This window comes from Protopterus annectens, chromosome 8.part0 (genome assembly GCF_019279795.1).
Source record: "Protopterus annectens isolate FY-2018-M chromosome 8.part0, PAN1.0, whole genome shotgun sequence".
In the NCBI taxonomy this organism is placed as follows: Eukaryota; Metazoa; Chordata; order Ceratodontiformes; family Protopteridae; genus Protopterus; species Protopterus annectens.
Genome location: NC_056741.1, coordinates 1227104057 through 1227122272, shown reverse-complemented (window position 1 = coordinate 1227122272; position 18216 = coordinate 1227104057). Strand labels below are relative to the sequence as shown.

Here is an 18216-nt window from a genome sequence, read left to right as displayed (position 1 = left end):
TCCAGGACAGCTTATAAGGACAGACAACAACACAGTAAATGTGGTACATAAACAAGGGGTACACACTCCTGCCCTCTATGCAGGCAAGCAATGACCTTGTGGAACACAGCACTGGCTTACCAAGCTCAATTCCTGCCATGAAAAAAGAACACATTGGTAGACAACCTAAGCAGAAACATCATGGAGCCCCACGAGTGGAAACTGGATCCACAAGTATTTGCAATGATAACTCAAAAATGGGGGCACCCAGACATAGACCTGTTTGCCACCCCCCAAAACTATCCGCTATCAAAATTTTGCATAAAAACATTTCACCATCAACCTTCGAAAGTGGACGCACTCATTCAGTTGGAAAATGCTGACAGTATATGCCTTTCCTCCATTGCCCCTTCTCACAAAGGTGCTGCTGAAAGTCAGGATGGAGAGACCTCGAATGATGCTCATTGCCCCGGACTGGCCACGCCAGCACTGGTACCCACTACTAAGGAACATGGCCCAGGGCCCCCCATGGATTTTACCACAAATTCCTCATCTACTCACACAGGAAGGCAGTCAGATTCTACACAGCCAGCTCAAAACCTTAAATTTGACTGCATGGCAAATCACTTAAGCAACCATCCAGCCCCCCTTTCACAAGCTGTTATGGATGTCATTCTGGAGGCCAGGAGGCCCAGCACCAGGAAAGCCTACAAAAGGTAAAGATTTTGCGCCTGGAACCAAGCTAAAGGCCAAAATACCCTTCAAGCTGGACATGCCTCAGTTTCTACAATATTTAACTGAAATGTTACACAACGGACTTTTTTTCATCTATTAAAATCCACGCCTCCGCTATTTCAGCTCACTACAACACGGATCCTCCCTTATTTTCACATCCACTTCTAAAACAGTATCTCAGAGGGGCAAAAAACATTAGGCCTCCCAGGAGAGCGCCAACACCAACTTGGGACCTAAATTTTGTTCTGGTAAAACTTACGCTGCCACCTTTTGAGCCAGCTTTCTCAGCTGACTTAAAGTTTATATCATGGAAGACTGCCCTGCTGCTAGCAATTACTTCAGCCAGAAGAGTCTCAGAGCTACAGGCACTAATGGCAGTAGAGCCTTGCCTCATTTTTCATCAAGAGAGTTTCTCTGCGAACTAATCCCTCCTTTATGCCAAAGGTGGTATCCAGTGTGGCTCTAAATCAAACGATCCACTTACCCACCTTCTTTCCAAATCCACAGAACAAAGGAGAAAGACTCCTGCATTCCTTGGACATTCACAGGCAACTACATTACTATTTGGATAAAACTAAGGCTTTCAGAAAATCTGACAACTTTTTGTATCCTATGCTACAGCATCACAAGGAAAGGCTATCTCAAAACAGACCATTTCCAAATGGATAGGACATTGCATACGTTTTTGCTACACCCATCATGGAAAACCAGTTCCTGCTAGCATAAGGCCCCACTCCACCAAGGCAGCAGCTACATCTACAGCCTTCCTCAGGGGGTGCAAACCAAGGATATTCTGGAAGCTGCAACTTTGAGTTCAGTACACACCTTCACCAAACACTATCACTTACCACTTTACCCTAAGACTAGGGCTGGCTTCGCCACTGCAGTTTTGCAGGGCCTTCTAGCCTCCTCTAACCCTGTTTGACTCCACCTCCCATCTTTACCTTTGGATTCTACCCAAGTGTGATGACTGCAGCAGGGTAACACGATGAACATAGTACAGTTCTGTACCTACCATAAATGTAGATGTTCGAGTGTATTCCCTGCTGCAGTCCAGGTTACCCTCCCTCCATTCCCTCTGACCTAACTAAAACCTTTCAATATCTTAAAATCTGATACAACCTTTGTGGTGTATTTGCTTATAGCTGGAGGGATGTTTTGTTTGTGCTAAGCTTTTATTATTGGTAATATCTCCTGACCATCTTTTGGGGGGGGGCACCTGACATCTGGGGCAAGAAAAACTGAAGAAAATGGCGTTGGATGCTTCTTGTATACCCTGGCGCACTGACGTCAGGGAAGAAGCGACAGCAACCGATGCCGGACCAAGACTTTGGAATTCAGGCCGACTGCGGGACCGCCTGAAGACAGGATAACCCAAGTGTGATGACTGCAGCAGGGTATACACTCGAACATATACATTTATGGTAGGTACAAAACTGTACTTTCTATTTTTTAATAGAATTATTTAAAAATGGAACTATGACCATAAATATTTAAAAAATTTCGCAGATGAGATTTGAAGTAAAAGATATACTCTTTACCCACCTATTTTAAAGCCTCTGTTGCAGAGAACCACATTTATGATGAAAGTGAAGAAGTCATTCTGCAGTTTGCATATGACCGTAGATAGTGTGAACATACATAGAGTAATACAGAATAATTGGAATATTTTAGAAGGCAATAATGAGTTACTTAGTGGTAGGCACAGAACCTAATTTTGTATATAAAAATAAATGAAACTTAAAAACCGTACTACAGAAAGATAACACTAGATGCATACCAAAATGTTGGTATACAGAAAAGACTAGAGGGATGTTTAAATATGGGGAGTGTAATTTTTGTAGATGTATTTTAGAGACCTTTTGTCCTTTCAGTATCTGCTTTATACTTTGAAAGTGCCTGGGAATTTTACTTGTAAGAGCAAAGGGGTTGTTTATATCAGTACACGTAGTGGATGTTCAGCCTTCTATATAGGCATGACCACTATGGCTTTGTGTGAAAGAATGAGAGAACCTTTATATAGTATAAAAAAAGATGTCAACAACGCCCTTTACAAAAACATTAGAATGTGATAAATATAAAAAAATTTGTTTTCCATTCTTCAACAGGGAATGTTGGATTTAAGAGTAGGCGATTTTAGGAATTTAAAACCGAGAGAAACCCTTTGGCAGATGAAGTTAAAAGCTGATAGAAAAGCAGAGCAAGATATGATTAACGTAAAATGTTTAAGGGATAGGGTGTATTTAAATAAATAATAATAAATTTTATATGCGTTTTGGAATGAATGTATTTTTATAATTGATGTTTTCATTTGGATTTTTATTGGATAATTGAAAATTGTTTATTGGGTAGAGTTTGCTATAAAAGGTGTTTAATGTTAGTGAACATTATTCTGATTAAGTCTGAGGACGAAAGCATTTAATAAAAAAAAGCTTGGAACGCTATTTCATTCTTACTGCGTTGGTTGTGACATTCTGATCCAGTATTTTTCTGTTTTCCATGGTTTCTGATGCTCGTATTGGTCGGAGTTTGTGTAGATTTTCAGGTGCTTGTTGGTATGAATGAAAAAGCTGCGGTAGTCTTTGGCCCACAACCACTTCAAGCACAGTTTCAGCATTTGTCCGTGTGTCATATAATATCAGTGTTCATATTTTTCATCCAGTATTGACATAGTTCTTTACTCATCAGGATAGGTAGCAGTGTCGAGCTCTGCTCCTTAGCTTTAGCAGGATTGCACATGACCAATCCCTCAATTTTAGTTGTGATCGCTTCTTCGAATGCATGTCTCCTTTTTCCTCCTGGTTGACAAACAGTAGATGATTTTGTCATGTTGCATATGCAGTGTTTAAACTGGGAGGGGGGGGGTATATATTTATATGTACATATATATATATATATATATATATATATATATATATATATATATATGTACATATATACAGGTAGATGGTGGGACTGCTACAAACTTTAACTTGCATTTTGATGTTAAGTAGTCCAATCTCGCCAACATTCTTACCTGTGTTCAGCTCCGACTCGGCCATACTCTAGCTCGAAGGCTTTCAGTTGGCTGGTCTAAGAAGGTATCCCATGCTGCACTGCTCCCTTTTCCCAGATCTTGTTTGCCGCTCGTATAGCTCAGACGTGGTCTCGCTCTTGGCTGTGGCTAAGTATAACTTTTTGTCTTTTATTGAGATATTCTTGCTTCAAAAGCTATTTTCATAGTTGTGTGTGTACTAGTTTGATAATCAGGTGTACAGTTTTTTTCTTGTGATATTATTCTTTTGTGGTGTCCTGCTAACTGGTTCCCAATGGGCTAGGCCCATTTAGTTAGAGGACCTAGTCCGCCCCTGTTTTTTCTGTTTTTCTTGTGAGTAGGTACCTATTCCTCAGGCTAGGGCCGTTTGTTAGAGGACCTAGTCCTTTCCCTGTGTTCCTGTTGGGACCGCTTAAGTTAGAGGTCTTTTTGTGGTGTCTGTTGTTTTCTTTAGTTCCCGCACTTGTGGCTTCTATATTAACGGTTGGTAGCTTTTCAGTTTCCTTCACTATGTCTAAGGATATGAAAAAGCATAAGCCCTCAGGCTTTAAGAAATGTACTAAATGTGGTTATAAAATGTCAGTCAAGTTTCCGGAGGATATCACATTCCCTTCTCTTCAATTCCCCCCTCCAATCAAAAAAATCCCAGATGTTCCACCCAATCAAAGGGATTCCCCAGCTTCAGAGGTTTTAAAGCTTCTAGGAAAAGGAGCCATCCAGCATGTCCCCTCAGACCAGATCGGATTAGGGACTTACTCTAGATTCTTTTTTGTGCCGAAAAGGACAAGGGGACCTGAGACCCATTTTGGATCTCAGCAGATTGAACACCCATGTGAAGAAGTCCAAGTTCTGAATGGTCACGTTGCAGTCTATTCTCCCATTGTTGGGAAAAGAAGTGTGGATGTGCTCCATCGATCTCAAGGATGCTTACTACCACATAAAGATGGACAGGGCATCCAGAAGTCATCTACGCTTCTGGCTGGGAGCCAGTCATTTTCAGTTTCGCGCCGCGCCCTTTGGTCTCACCACAGCGCCCAGGGTGTTAACCAAATGTATGACAGTGGTGACAGCTCACTTGAGGCGTCAGGGATTCAAAGTGTTTCCATACCTGGACGACTGGCTCCTTTTTTCCACCACCAGGCATCTACTACTACAAACCAGAGACGCCACTATCAAACTGTGTCAACAATTGGGCATCACTCTAAACTGGGAAAAGTCTGCCTTGTTGCCATTGCAGCATGTCACCTTTATAGGCGCAGAGTTACACTGTGCTCATGAGGGCGTTTTTATCACTAGAAAGGATTCAAAATTTAGAACAGGTGTACGTGTTGCTCCCTTTGAGAAGAGTGAAGGCAAGATTGGTCCTCAAATTGTAGGGGACGTTGGCTGCTACAATTATGCTGGTTCCTCTGGTGAGGCTGCACATGAGGCTCCTTCAGTGGCTACTCTTTGCCCAGTGGTCTCTACAACATCTTCCGCTTTCTCATTTTGTAGTAATCACAGACAGATGCATGCAGGATCTTCACTGGTGGCTTCACACCAGCAACCTCAATGCGGGAAAACCCTTTGTTCCATCCCCTTCGGTTGCCACAGTGACCACGGATGCCTCCCAGATGGGGTGTGGGGGCATTATCTAGGCAGGACAGTCCAAGGCACGTGGCAGGAACACGAGATGCATCTGCATGTCAGTGTCCTGGAGATGAGAGCAGTGCTACTAGCATTGCAAGCACTTCAGAGCTTTCTTCCTCTCGGGACAATTGCGATCCACTCAGAAAATATGTCGGTCTTATGGTATCTAAACAAACAGGGAGGAACCAATTCATAACTCCTTTGCAGAGAGACCATGTGAGTGTTGCAGTGGCTTCCCAACGTTTTCTTGTAGCAATGCACATTCCAGGGAAGTCCAGTATGATTGCAGGCAGGTTGAGCAGAGCTATTCTGATGCCTCACAAGTGGTACCTGAACAGTGAGGTTGCGGAGCAGATTTTCCGCAGGTGGGGTCAGCCTTGATGCGACCTGTTTGCCAGCTCCCTCAATACCAAATGCAGCAGCTACTTCACCCTTATCCCTCCACAGGGGGAGTCACCCAGGGACGTTCTAGTTCACGATTGGCCCCTCCGGTCTACTGTATGCCTTCCCTCCTGTTCCTCTGCTGACAAAGATTATTCAGGAAGCGCAATCTTTGGGAATCGAAATGATTCTGATTGCACCACACTGGCCTATTCAAATTTGGTTCCCTTTTCTCCATTCCTACCTCATGGACGCCCCCTGGATTCTGGACCCCACAACCAGATCTGCTGACTCATATGTCAGGGCAGCTCCATCCCACTCTTCAGACCCTCCGGTTGACAGCCTGGCTTCTCCACTTCCATCATTTGTCAGGCTTCATCGTTTTTCGCCGGAAGTGGTTCATATTCTGTCTTCCTCCCATAAGCCTTCCACCAGAAAAATCTATTCCAGTAAATGGAAAAGATTTTCCATATGGGCGCATGCAAGAGAAATTGATCCTTGTACAGCTCCAGTTTCGTCAGTTCTGGAGTTCCTGTCCATGCTTTTCAACCAGGGATCAGCGGCCGCTACTATGAATGTCCAGTTGGCGGCTATTTCCACCTTTCATGTCGCTGATGAACCTAGTCTCATGGTACATAGACTTTCTAAGGCATTCCTGAGGGCATTATGCTGCTTCGTCCTCCAGTCTTTGACCCAGTTATGCCTTAGAACTTAAATTTTATTCTACAATGTCTCACTTCGCCCCCCCTTTGAGCCTGCAGCCACTTGTGATTTAAAATATTTGACTTGGAATACCATCTTTTTGGTAGCCATCACTTCAGCCAGACGTGTCTCGGAGCTTCAAGCCTTATCAATCAGACCACCTTACTTGATTTTTCACAAGGACAGGGTTTCTCTCAGACCAAACCCTTTTTTTCTACTGAAAGTGGCTTCAGTTAGTAATCTCAACCAATCCGTTGAACTACCTGTATTCTTTCCAGAGTTTTCGAACAAGGCAGAATTTAAATTTCACCAGCTGGATATGCACAGACAATTATGATTCTATTTGCATAGAATGAAGGATCTTAGAAAATCAGATCCATTGTTTGTCTCATTTTCAGAAAACAGGATTGGGTCTCCTGTTTCCAAAGTCACCTTGTCTAGATGGATCTCCAGTTGTATTTCCTTCATTTATGCTTCAGGAGGCAGAGATTTACCATTTTGAGTGAAAGCTGACTCTACCCAATCTGTGTTCACATCTACAGCCTTTCAGGCCAGGTTGTCTATAGATGATATTTGTGCTGCGGCTACGTGGGCATCTCCTCACACCTTTGTTACTCACTACAAGTTAGATTTGGTGTCTAGAGGCAGGTCTTCCTTTGGTTCCACAGTGCTCAGGAGTATTTTCCACTGAGCCTCCCAGGATTCAGGTGCTGGGGACGCTGTCCCACGGGTAAGAATGTAGGTGAGATTGGACTACATAACATCAAGATGTTATGTACTCCCCATAACGTTCGATGTATGTAGTCCATCTCGCCTCACATTCTTACTTAACCCCCCTCCTTCCCCCATACTGGAGGACCCTAGAGGGTTAGGTATGGTTTCAAAATTCCTTTATGGTTGGTATGTTCTTATTTCTCTGTGTTAAGTGTGGAGAGTGAGTGAGTGAGCTCTCAGCAAACTAGATCTGGGAAAAGGGAGTAGTGCAGCATGGGATACCTTCTTAGCCCAGCCAATTGAAAGACTTTGAGCTAGAGTATGGCCGAGTTGTAGCCAAGGTTCGGCTCCGAACCCCCCACGGGTAAGAATGTGAGGCGAGATGGACTACATACATCGAACGTTATGGTGAGTACATAATTTCTTGTTTTGTACCATTGTCTAGAATAACCTCAGGTTTGTTAGAATATCCAGTGGTTCTGGTTTATATGGATGGTTTTCTTTGCAAGTTTTAGTCAGATGCGTAAAATTATTCAAGGCATTAATAAACCAGACAGGTGGAGTAGAGTGATAAAAATACCTTGCTGTGGTAGACAAATTCCTTGTTACTACTCAGGTTACCCGGGTTCATTTAGTGTCTCGGGTGATTCTGCTGGCAAGAAGAATGGGAAGAGCCTTTCCTGGGATGGTGAAGATGTCTTTATCTGCTGGTTTGATGTGGTGTGAAGCAATGGTCTTTCTAACCACTGAAAGTAGGAAGCTGGTATGATGGAAGCTTGTACTGCTGCTTCCCAAGCCTGCAGTGGTAGTTCCAGGTGTGCCCATGCATGAAATGGGGGAGCATTAGGCAGCCCATGCACTATTACCAGAAACTTGATAGTGGAAGTAGTTTTGGTTTGCGTTACAAGAGTAAAACTAAAGAAGAAAATGTTTTCAGGGAAATAATTTTAGAAGTGGTTTTGTGACTATAATAATTGAAGATATTATCACTTCTCAGAAGCTGAGCAGAAAGCGAGTACTTCGAAAAAGTCCCTGCTGCAGGCTTTGACGGAAGCAGCTGCAGAGGCATCTCCAGGTCTGTTGCCACTTCCTGATGAGGTGACATCTCAGAAGCAGCGAAGCCAACAGCAGGCACAGCCATCCCAGCATTCATCAGAACCTGCAAATGATAGTAAGATGTTAATTTCTTATGTTTTTGTGTTGGTAGAAATGTGAGGTTTGGAAATGTTTGCGTCAGTGTGCACCTCTTTGTATTTTGCTGACTGTAAAGTAAATGCTTATTTAAAGATAGCACTTGATCTTGTGGGAAAATGAGAAATTTGAAAGCTTAAGCATATTTATTGGAAATATGAATATCATGGTATTAAGGGGGTTTTGAGGGTTGATATAATGGTGAAGGTGTTTACCTCACAAATTCAAGGTACAGAGTTTGAGTCTCATTTTTAAAGAGAATTAGCTAGGCTTAAAATGGCCCACAAGGGCAGCTAGCCTAGTAACTGCCTATGAACCAATGTGAACTCTGTAGTATATAAACATGTGCATGTGTATGTATCAGGTAGTCAGCTTCCCACAAAAATCACCTGCACATGCATGGCATCACAGCATATCACAAAAACTTTTTATTCCATATTTGATCATTCACATACTGACATTATTGCTTTCCAACGCACTCCAGGTCTAAACTTTGTCACCTAATACTGTGGAGGTACTGTGCATAGAAGTTAGATGGCCTAAATTTAAAAAAAAAATGTACCAGCATGCTTAACATGTGTAAGGGTTATGTAGGGTGCTCCATTCCTTTGATAATACCAGTTGTATAGTAGTTACATGGTTTCACAACCATCACTAGAGAGTAATTACTGCTGCAATGCAAATTGGACTAGTGTGTCACTATGAAAACATGGATTCAACACTTTGTAGTGCAGCTGTGTGTGTGCATGTTTAAGTACTTGTACATGTACTCGAACAGGCGTTTATATATGAAGAAATATGTAGAATGTGTATGTCTCTGTACAGTGTGTAAAAAGAGAACCACATTTGAATTTTGTGAGTGGTTCCTCAGTGTTGTACAGTATGCTGTGTACAAACTAAGCAATGATTGTCCCAAACAGTAGAACTGCTGCTGCACGTACTATATTAAGAAATTCAAGGTTTTCATTATCCTAATGACGTGAGCAAACAGAAGACTAGTTTCACTACAAGATGACTTCCAGAGTGTAGTAGACTCTGCATGTGTGTGTGTACGTATATATAGGGGTGTGTGTGTGTGTGTGTGTATATATATATATATATATATATATATATATATATGTATATGTATAGTTTCCCTTCAGAAGATCGAACTACTAAAATCTCGAAATTCACAAGCTCAAAGCCAGGATCTCGAGTTTTCAGTAACTCAAAATTCTGCAGGGGAACACAAACAACCCAAAAACACTTTCCTTAGGTTTTTTAAGGGGGGGTAAGCCCCCTTGCACCCCCCACACACCCCCTACTTAAATATACCAACTCTGAGATCGCACTTCAGCGAAGGAAAGGGAATTCTCCCGTTCTGCGCTTTATGCATAAGCACACAATGGGAGAACGTCCACTACTCCGCTGAAGTCCGGTCACACAACTGACATATTACAGCAGGAATGATGCAGGGGGACCTAGCGCCCTGCATACACGTCAGTATATTCATTTTTTTTTTTTTTTTTTTTTTTTTTACTGCTGTAGCTTCCCTTTACAATTTCGAGTTACTGAAAACTCGAGATTCTGGGCTCGAGCTCGTGAATTTTGAGCTTTCAGTAATTCGATCTTGTAAAGGGGAACCATATAGATATATATATATATATATATATATATATATATATATATATATATATATAATTTTTTTAAAGAACAGTATTACTTGGTCATAGTACAGTATGAATAAAACACAAAAATAGCAAAGTTATCACAAAGTAAATATTCTTCTACCTAATGAAAGCCAAATGAAAAATATCCATGCACCTTTTCTTGTTGAAGGTGGGTGGTCTTATTAGAGAATATGTAGAAGACTTCATATAAGATGTATGGAGATGGTAGATGAAAGCTGTTATTGGTATGGTTGTTGTCAAATATATCTGCATGTCGGATCTTAAGCCTTTGAAAGGGTTCTGTGAACTAAAGATTGCGACAGTAGCCACAATGGAACATTAGAATTATAAGTTTACTTCACAACTCATTTTTCTTCCTGCAGCAGCAGGAGGTGATATGTTTATACAGGGAGATGGATGCCTGGTACAAAAAAAAAAATAAATAAAGACTTTCACTGTGTTCTAGAAGATTTGACTTTAGTTTCCTTCTGGCACTTTCCTAAGTAATGTGTTGGCTACTGTAAAAGAGACCAAGTATGTCATACCTAGTGAAATGAAAACCCATTTACCTATGAACAGTTTCACGCCCTCTTGAACTCTCTCTTCAAAGTTCTTTTCAGCTTTCTCTTACAGTACTTGTCGACTTTCGGTCTCATGTCCGTGTTTAGCCTTAGATGGAGTTTACCACCAGCTTTTGGCTATGTTCGCAGACAACCCAACTTTGAAAAGACCTGATCCTGGAGTACCAAGGGCTGCTACTAGCCTCTGACCGTCCATGGGCTGAGCCTCTATCATAAGGGCTTTGTCCCCAAGATCTGTTTATTTCCCTGTGACACCTTTTTCTCAGTAATGTTAGTGACTGTAAAAGAGACCAAGCAAGTCATACCTAGTGAAATGGAAAGGATTTTCCTTTTGGGGGAGGAAACAGAGTATTACCTGTTGCAAGTGGAGGTACCCCTCATTCTTGATGGATTGACACAGAATTAAACCAGGAATTTGAGAAGTGAGCACTAAGCGCCAAGAACTTAAAGTGCATGTTTAAAAGTACATATGGCTGGCACCTCATAGTTTCTGCAATTCCTTGCCTAGTACTGTTCCTCTGTTTCTGTAATTTGTCGAATCTCTCTAGAACAGGACCGTCTTACTCTAAGCTTTTTCTGTCTTATTTTCACTATCCTGACCTCTTACAGGGGGAGGTAACAAACCCAGATATCTCAAGTAGAGTAATTCACCTACATTTACATACAAAACCTGTCCTGGATTTGTTCAAACCAGTAATTTTAATGTAGCTTAAGTTTGTGTTCAAGAAGACTATTTCGGTGTCAGTTCTGTCAACAGGAGGGCTAGGCCGTTGCTGCTTTAAGGCTTCATGGCAAAGCAGATGTACACTGCATTATACAGGGATAGTAATTTTAGGAATACTATTGTTAAGCCAAAAGTGGTTTTAGAAATGGACAGAGTCTGTGTAGCTGCTGGTATTCTTGAAACCCCAGAGCAGAGGGAGAGGTTTCCTGCATATGTTTTATGTCCATTGATGACTTTTACTGCTTGTATAAGACCAGGTCCGTTATTAAAATTAACCATTTGATTGTAGCTTCTGATGTTTTGTAGTGGGCAGGTAGGTTATTAGATACTCCCAAATGGTTGGTGATTCACATTGTTTTCTGATGTTCTAGGAGTAGTAGGTATCTGCAGAACTGCTTCAGGACAGACTTGATGTCTGTAGCCTTTCCGTGCAGGTTTTGGCCCAGAGCATTTGCTGGGCTGCACATCGTCATCTGATTATACATTACCCAGCCTTCTTTAATGTGGTTACTCATTCCACAGGGTAGAGCAAGGTCTGCAGTGGCAGTCCTCCAGAGTATCATTTGAGAAAGCACTCCCAGGAGCAGGAAGGTGTTCTCATCCCACTTGTTACGTTTGTGATTACTAGTACAACAGTGGTCAAACAGTGGACGGAGTATGGTGGTTTGAGAAGGCAGCATAACAAACGTTTCAGAAGCATCACAATTGAAGTACAAGCTCACACCCTTTTCACCCACAGGAAAGACCCATATTTAATCTTATTATGAAAAGCCAAGTGTTGTAGCCTTGCTGCTAGACAAGTGCATGGCTTTGGGCAGATGAGAACACAATTTACTTCTCTGCCTTTTTGGGTTTTATGACTTTTGTTCATCTCATCTATCCCAGTTCTGAACCCATCTGGTTAGAAAGGCACTGACTAAGCTGAAAGACTTGGAGTTTGGGCTCAGAAGACTTCCATGAGACTCCATTCTCTGCTGTCATGGTTAGTGTACAACTTGTCACATCTGTAATTTTTGTGCTAGAGATGTATGCGTGGATTGATGCATATACAAAATGGGACACTTGTTCTTCCCTTTCTTTCAGGGAGGAGCTGAATACTTAAGTTATGCATGCCCACTTAATTGAGGTGACATTTTCCAGCCTGTCTGGTCACTAAATTTTCAAACAAGATCTAGAATCTGTCTGACCACCTGCTGCTCTTTTTGGCCCTGGTCAATTCCAAAAACAGAGGAGTCTTCGTTATCAGGTAGAGGTCCTGAAGCCTCAGCCTTGCTCCTTCTAGTGGCAATGCGGAAATAGTCTACTGCTGTAGAAATTCTGCAACAGTCTTAAATTGTGGTCAGCCTGAGGACCTGGTCATTGACTTCCCAAAAAGGAGGCAGGGTCTCACTGATCACCCTCTGACCGCATGCTGTACTGATGGTCCTGGCCAACCTCAAAAGTAGAGGAGTGGATTTTCAGCATCATGGTAAGGTCTTCATACCTCAGTTTTGCTCCTCACAATGCTGTTGTACAGTTTGTGTACTTTCCGCAGCAGCACTGTAACATCCTCACTTTATTCTGGGACTGCCTGTGGTAAGGTAGTTTTCATTTTGCCACTGTGTGAAGGATTAGTAAAACATTCTTGAAGGTTGTGTTGGTCTCTTCCGGGGTAGGGGTTTAACTAAAGGGTCAGTTAACTTCTAGGAAGCTTAATGGCAGGGCCGGACTGTACTTCTCAGAAGGGTTAATGGAGGCTGTCTTGATCCTGGAGTAGCAGCTGGAGTGTTACTTCTGCCTTTTCCTGGACTTGAAGGGGACAACTGCTGATTACAAAAAAGTAGTCTTCTGCAGTAAAATGAAGGCCTATATGGCATAAGCATTAGGAGCACTTGTACAAGTAGCCTTTCAGGCTGCTGTGCTCAGTCTGTCTAGCCCATTACCTCTCACATCTTCAGCTAGTCATTGCCATGCAAACATCAGGAAAAATTATTCAGGCTGCATTCTACCGATTCTTGCTGCATTTTCCTGTGCTACTGCGTGTGTGGTGTCAGTTTTTCTGACTTCCAGAATTTTGCAGCTTTGTACAGAATTGTGTTATTCTTTTCTGCTTTTTCTTCACTTTTAGGTAGCCCCCCCTGACCATTTGGCGTGTAGGCCAGAAGTCTGATTCTCCTCCTGAGCACTTGATCACTTTACCAGCAACTCATCCTATGACAGGATCATCGCACCCTACAGCAAACAGAGTAGCTGGATTTACCTGCCTTGGAAAGGATTGGGCACAGTACTGCCCAGTGCTGTATTTACTCAGGTTTTAGTCAGGTGATGTGCATATTGAAACTAGCTAAAGCTGAAGAAGTTGCAGAACAATGTCTCGGATTAAGGGTAAATTTTAACAAGTAATTGAATTCCGGTGTTAGGCAGATTCCAACACCAGGACTATCTTGTGATCAAACTGAGTGGTCTAGCGCACCCCAATGTTAGTGATAATTGTCCTCCAGGTCAATTTTAGCAAGTTGGCCTGCCAGTTTATTTGCACACTAGTCCTGTTAGCACTTATGCCAACCAAAGTAAAGGTGTAGTGCACCAGTTTCAGATGTTATTAAAACATTATCTTTCAACTGCAGCAGAAGTTCCAGGCCTAGGCAGTCTCTGCTGTGATTTGTAGGCATGCTGAAGCTACTGGGATCAGTCTCAAGCCTTCCCTAGTAACCTTCCACAAAATGTGCCACAGTAAGTCACAAATGTCCCTGCTCCTCATTGTTGTCTGGAACACCACAACTAGCCCCAGAAAAGCCTCCCATAAAGCCAGGTGTATAGACCCTTCTCATGAGTCTCTGGTTGTGATTGGATTGGGTACTGCTTCCTAAGTGTTCCCTCCTGATAACCCAAAACGTGGAACATTTTAATTAATGTAGGAAAATGTGGATCCACAGATGCCATCTACACACAAGAGGTGGCAGCAGTTATGGAGGCGTAGTTCCAGAGAGTTGGCAGACAGCTTTAAAAAAAAATGCAATCGGGTCACCTGGGACATCCGTGACTTAGGTTCATAGGTCGGTACTAGGCTGCCGGCCCTAGGGCCTATAGAAGTGTAGCCATAACAATTCCCTGGCTGTTTCTTCCCACAGTATGTACTTCCCTGGACCCCTGGACTTGGCAAGCATGTTCCTCAGAGAGACTGTGAGTTTCTTCTGCCCACGGATTGAGCTGTTTGGTCAGAGACCACCAGACCATGGAGTTTCTGCAGCATCCTCTTAAGGTCTACAGAGCTTCAGAATTCTGCTGTCTGTCTGCCTGCTAGAGTTTATAAAGAGTAATGGATAAAGTAGGCAAGTGCATAATAGCATCTTCCATTCTGTTGCAGATGGTGCTGAAGTGTCTTTGACGTTTGTTGACTGGGTTGGTCCATCTGGGCCAAGGCCCTTTTTCAGTGGAGACCCAGGAAAAGCAGCTCCAGAGTTAGAAAATATATACAAGCTCCAAGAATAAAAACATTTGCTAGTACACAAGAAAATACATAATGTAAAGTGCGTATACAATGATAATACTGATTACAGATTATATACAATGTTGGCTAGCTATGTATATTAAGGTAGGTAGTCCAGGAGAAATTGAATTTAAAGTAAAGAGAGAGGAAGCTAGTAAGGAGTGTTTGGGTAGCAGTGAAGGAGAGAGGAGTGCAACAGTAGTTGACCATTCTACTGGTGAGGAGGTTGATACAGTAAAGGACAGTTAGTGGTAAGAGTAGGGAAAGGGTTTAGTGGGGAAGAGGGGAGGGTGGGTTTGGAAGGAGGCAGTGTTAGGTACTAGTAGGAGAAAAAGAAGTGAGAGATTGGTCAGGAGAGACGAGTTAGTCGTGGGGCTGACAGCAGTGGCAAAGTTTAAGCTAAGGTGATTTCTCAGTCTTTTTGAATAGAAATTTGGATGTAGTGTTATGTCCAGTAGGAGTTTATTCCAGTGTTTGGTGGGTTAATAGCTGTACAGGTTTTTTCCTATGTTGAGTTTGGGTTTGGTTATGATCAGAAGGTGTTGGTCAGAGCTCCGGAGTGTCCTAGTTGGGGTGTAGGATGCGATGATGGGTGATATTGCGGCACAGAATGTGGGCTGGTATAGAATGGAATGGATTATTTGGAGCTGGGAGAGAGTAAGGTTGTGAGGGAGCTCTAAACATTTCAGTTTTTGTAGAGCAAAGCAGTGGTAAGAGGAGCAGGGAAGTTATGTGGCAAATTCTGCTACTTTGTTAAAGGTGGATTCAGGTTTAGTCGTAAGAGAGGTCTGCAGGTTGGTGAGAATCTGAGAGCCATAGAGAGGGGTTAGAAGAAGGTAGGCTTGTGATAGAGAAATTTTTGCTTGAGAGGAGAGAGGGTTTGTTTCTGTAAAGAAGGCAGAGTTTTTGGTGGGTTTTCTTGATGATTAGTACATGCTGGTAAACTTTTAGCTGGTCGTCAGTGATGACCCCAAGTAGATGTTAATCATGTTTCACTGTTGCAGTCATTACACTTGGGTTATCCTGCTGGCAGGCTACCCACAGTCGGCCTGAATTCCAAAGTCCTGGTCCGACGTCTGTTGCTGTCGCCTCTTCCCTGACGTCAGTGCGCCAGGTGCATAAAAGATGCAGCCAACGCCATTTTCTTCTTGCCGCGCGGTGCCCGAAGCAAAAGCAGTTCGCAAGTGCCGGTCGGCCGACTCCTGAGATTTTCAAAATTGAATTTCAGATCCAAAGTCTTCAATAAAGCTAAGTACCCCGTTGGGGAAACTTTTTCTTGCTCCAGACTGATGTTAGTAAAAGTTAACAATTGTATTTATTGTAGGAAGCAAATACCTCATAAGGATTTTCATTCTTACTGTATTCCTTGCCTAAGCCCTGACCACGACGTAGCTAGTTGTCAGTGTTGTGCTAGATTTAACCAACGCAATATTAAGCGTCTGTCTGACTTTGCTTTACATTACTTTGGCCGAAGGTTTAACTATACAATGCCGTCAGAACAACCGACGACCAGAGTTAATAAAAAACACAAGGATAAAGAAAAGGACAGGCATCCGAGATCCAAAACCGACGACAAAGCCTCTTCTAGGCCAGTCACCGGTTCTCAGTGAGGCGCTTTAGCAACCCCTGACACCCGCTACCTCAGAGCCACAGGCCGCCTCCGACTCCCACGTGGAGACGACTAGGCCTCTGGAAACTCAAGGTATTGGGCCTACGGAAACTATTCCCTCAGATGGGTCCGGAGCCACTGAGCAGGCATCTGCTTCTGAGTGTGTTTTCAGACCTACACAGCTTACTTTCAAGACCACTTCAGCAGCCAAGGCAAAGTCTGAAACACCTTTAACGACAAACAAGTACAGCATTCTCCTGGACAGTCATCCATGCCTAAGAAACAGATGCTTAAAATGGCCGAGGACCTAATTACTTTGATCAGGGGTTCCCATCCCCCTCCTGATAAAAGGCCTAGGCAAGACACTGACTGATTCCTCTGACCAGGTTTCTATTTCTCCTGATTCCTCTTCAAAACTGGGATATTCTCTTCCTTTCTATGAGGACTCTGATGCTGAAGAATCTATCCCTTCAGCCTCTCCTCCTCAGGACCACTCTTTTGGGGAAACCCTACACACTATGAGGGAGCATTTCCACTGGGAGAGCCAAGATTATTCAGAATCCAAGAAAAGGCTCGGAGACTTTCTTTTCTTGCCTCAACACAGACCTCTTGCTATTCCTCCTGTGCTAGATATTGTAGCTGATATTTTTTCTGATTCCAGTATCTCTCCTGATTCTTTACCCCCTGCCACAGTTAAGCTGGATAGGTACTACAGGGTTCCAGATTCACATAAATTCCTTTATAAAAACCTTGCTGCTGACCCAGAAACTATATCTCAGGGTCCCAAAGGGGTCAAGGCTTCCACTGCAAAAAACCCTGTTCCCTCTTATAGAGATTCTAAAGCACTGGACAGATGGGGGGAAAAAGTTTACACCTCTGCTACTTTAGCTGTAAGGTCTTTAAACTGCCAGTTTCACATGCTTAAATATCAACAATACCTAATGTCTCTCCTAAAACAGAAAATGTATGTCCTGAAAACAAGGAAATGCAGGATTTATTGCATGCAGCCGAACAAGTGGGAAAGCATACTTTGCAATGTGGTTTTGATTCACTAGATGCTTCTTGCAGGGCCGCAGTTGCAGGTTCTGTCTTTTGAAGACATGCTTGGTTAAAGGAACAGAGCCTGCCTGATCATGTTAAAGCAAAATTATTGGATGCTCCATTACAGCATGATACTTTGGTGTTAAGGCAGAAGAGGTGTTAAAGAAAATGGAGGATAAAGCGAAATCAGTGCAGACAGTAAAGGATTTCTTACAGGTTCAGCCACCCAGATTTAGCAGGAACTGGCCGCCTAAAAATTGGTCCTTTCCAGTTTCAGACAGGCCACAGAGAGGCAGATACAGACGCCCTAGAGGCAGATCTCAGCCTTAAGGCTCATACAGGCCTAAACAATGGGGTGCTTCAGCCTCCAAAGGCGGCAAAGACAAGTCACAACCATATAGGAAACAGTCCCAATGACTTCCCACTACCAATGCCAAGCACTTACCTTTTGGCATCACCCTTAGAGGGGGGAAACTTGCACTTTTCAAACAAAATTGGCACATGATCACCCAGGACAAATGGGTACTGAATATTGTTTCTCAGGGCTACATGTTCCACTTTCACACCCTCCCAAGGGCAAAAGGTATGCCAGACCTGCCACACCATCAATGGGCAGAGGCGCAAAAATAAATTTCATCCCTCATGGACATGAGGGCTATTCAAAGAGTACCACAGCAAGAGCCAGGGGTAAGGATTTTACTCAAGACTTTTCTAGGTACCCAGAAAGGACAAAGCCTGGAAACCAATACTGGACCTGTCTACTCTAAATACTTTACTG

The 18216-nt window shown here is 42.9% G+C and overlaps 1 protein-coding gene across 2 annotated transcripts in view; it reads left to right on the top strand.

Annotated features, from left to right (window-relative positions):
* The window catches only part of LOC122809322 (RNA-binding protein 10-like), a 1914178-nt gene that overhangs the window by 828071 nt on the left and 1067891 nt on the right, over positions 1-18216 (top strand). For both annotated transcript variants that reach the window (XM_044080723.1, XM_044080722.1), the window contains exon 10: positions 8172-8345. In XM_044080723.1, the coding sequence (XP_043936658.1) occupies positions 8172-8345 (174 nt within the window). The remainder of the gene's footprint in view (positions 1-8171; positions 8346-18216) is intronic.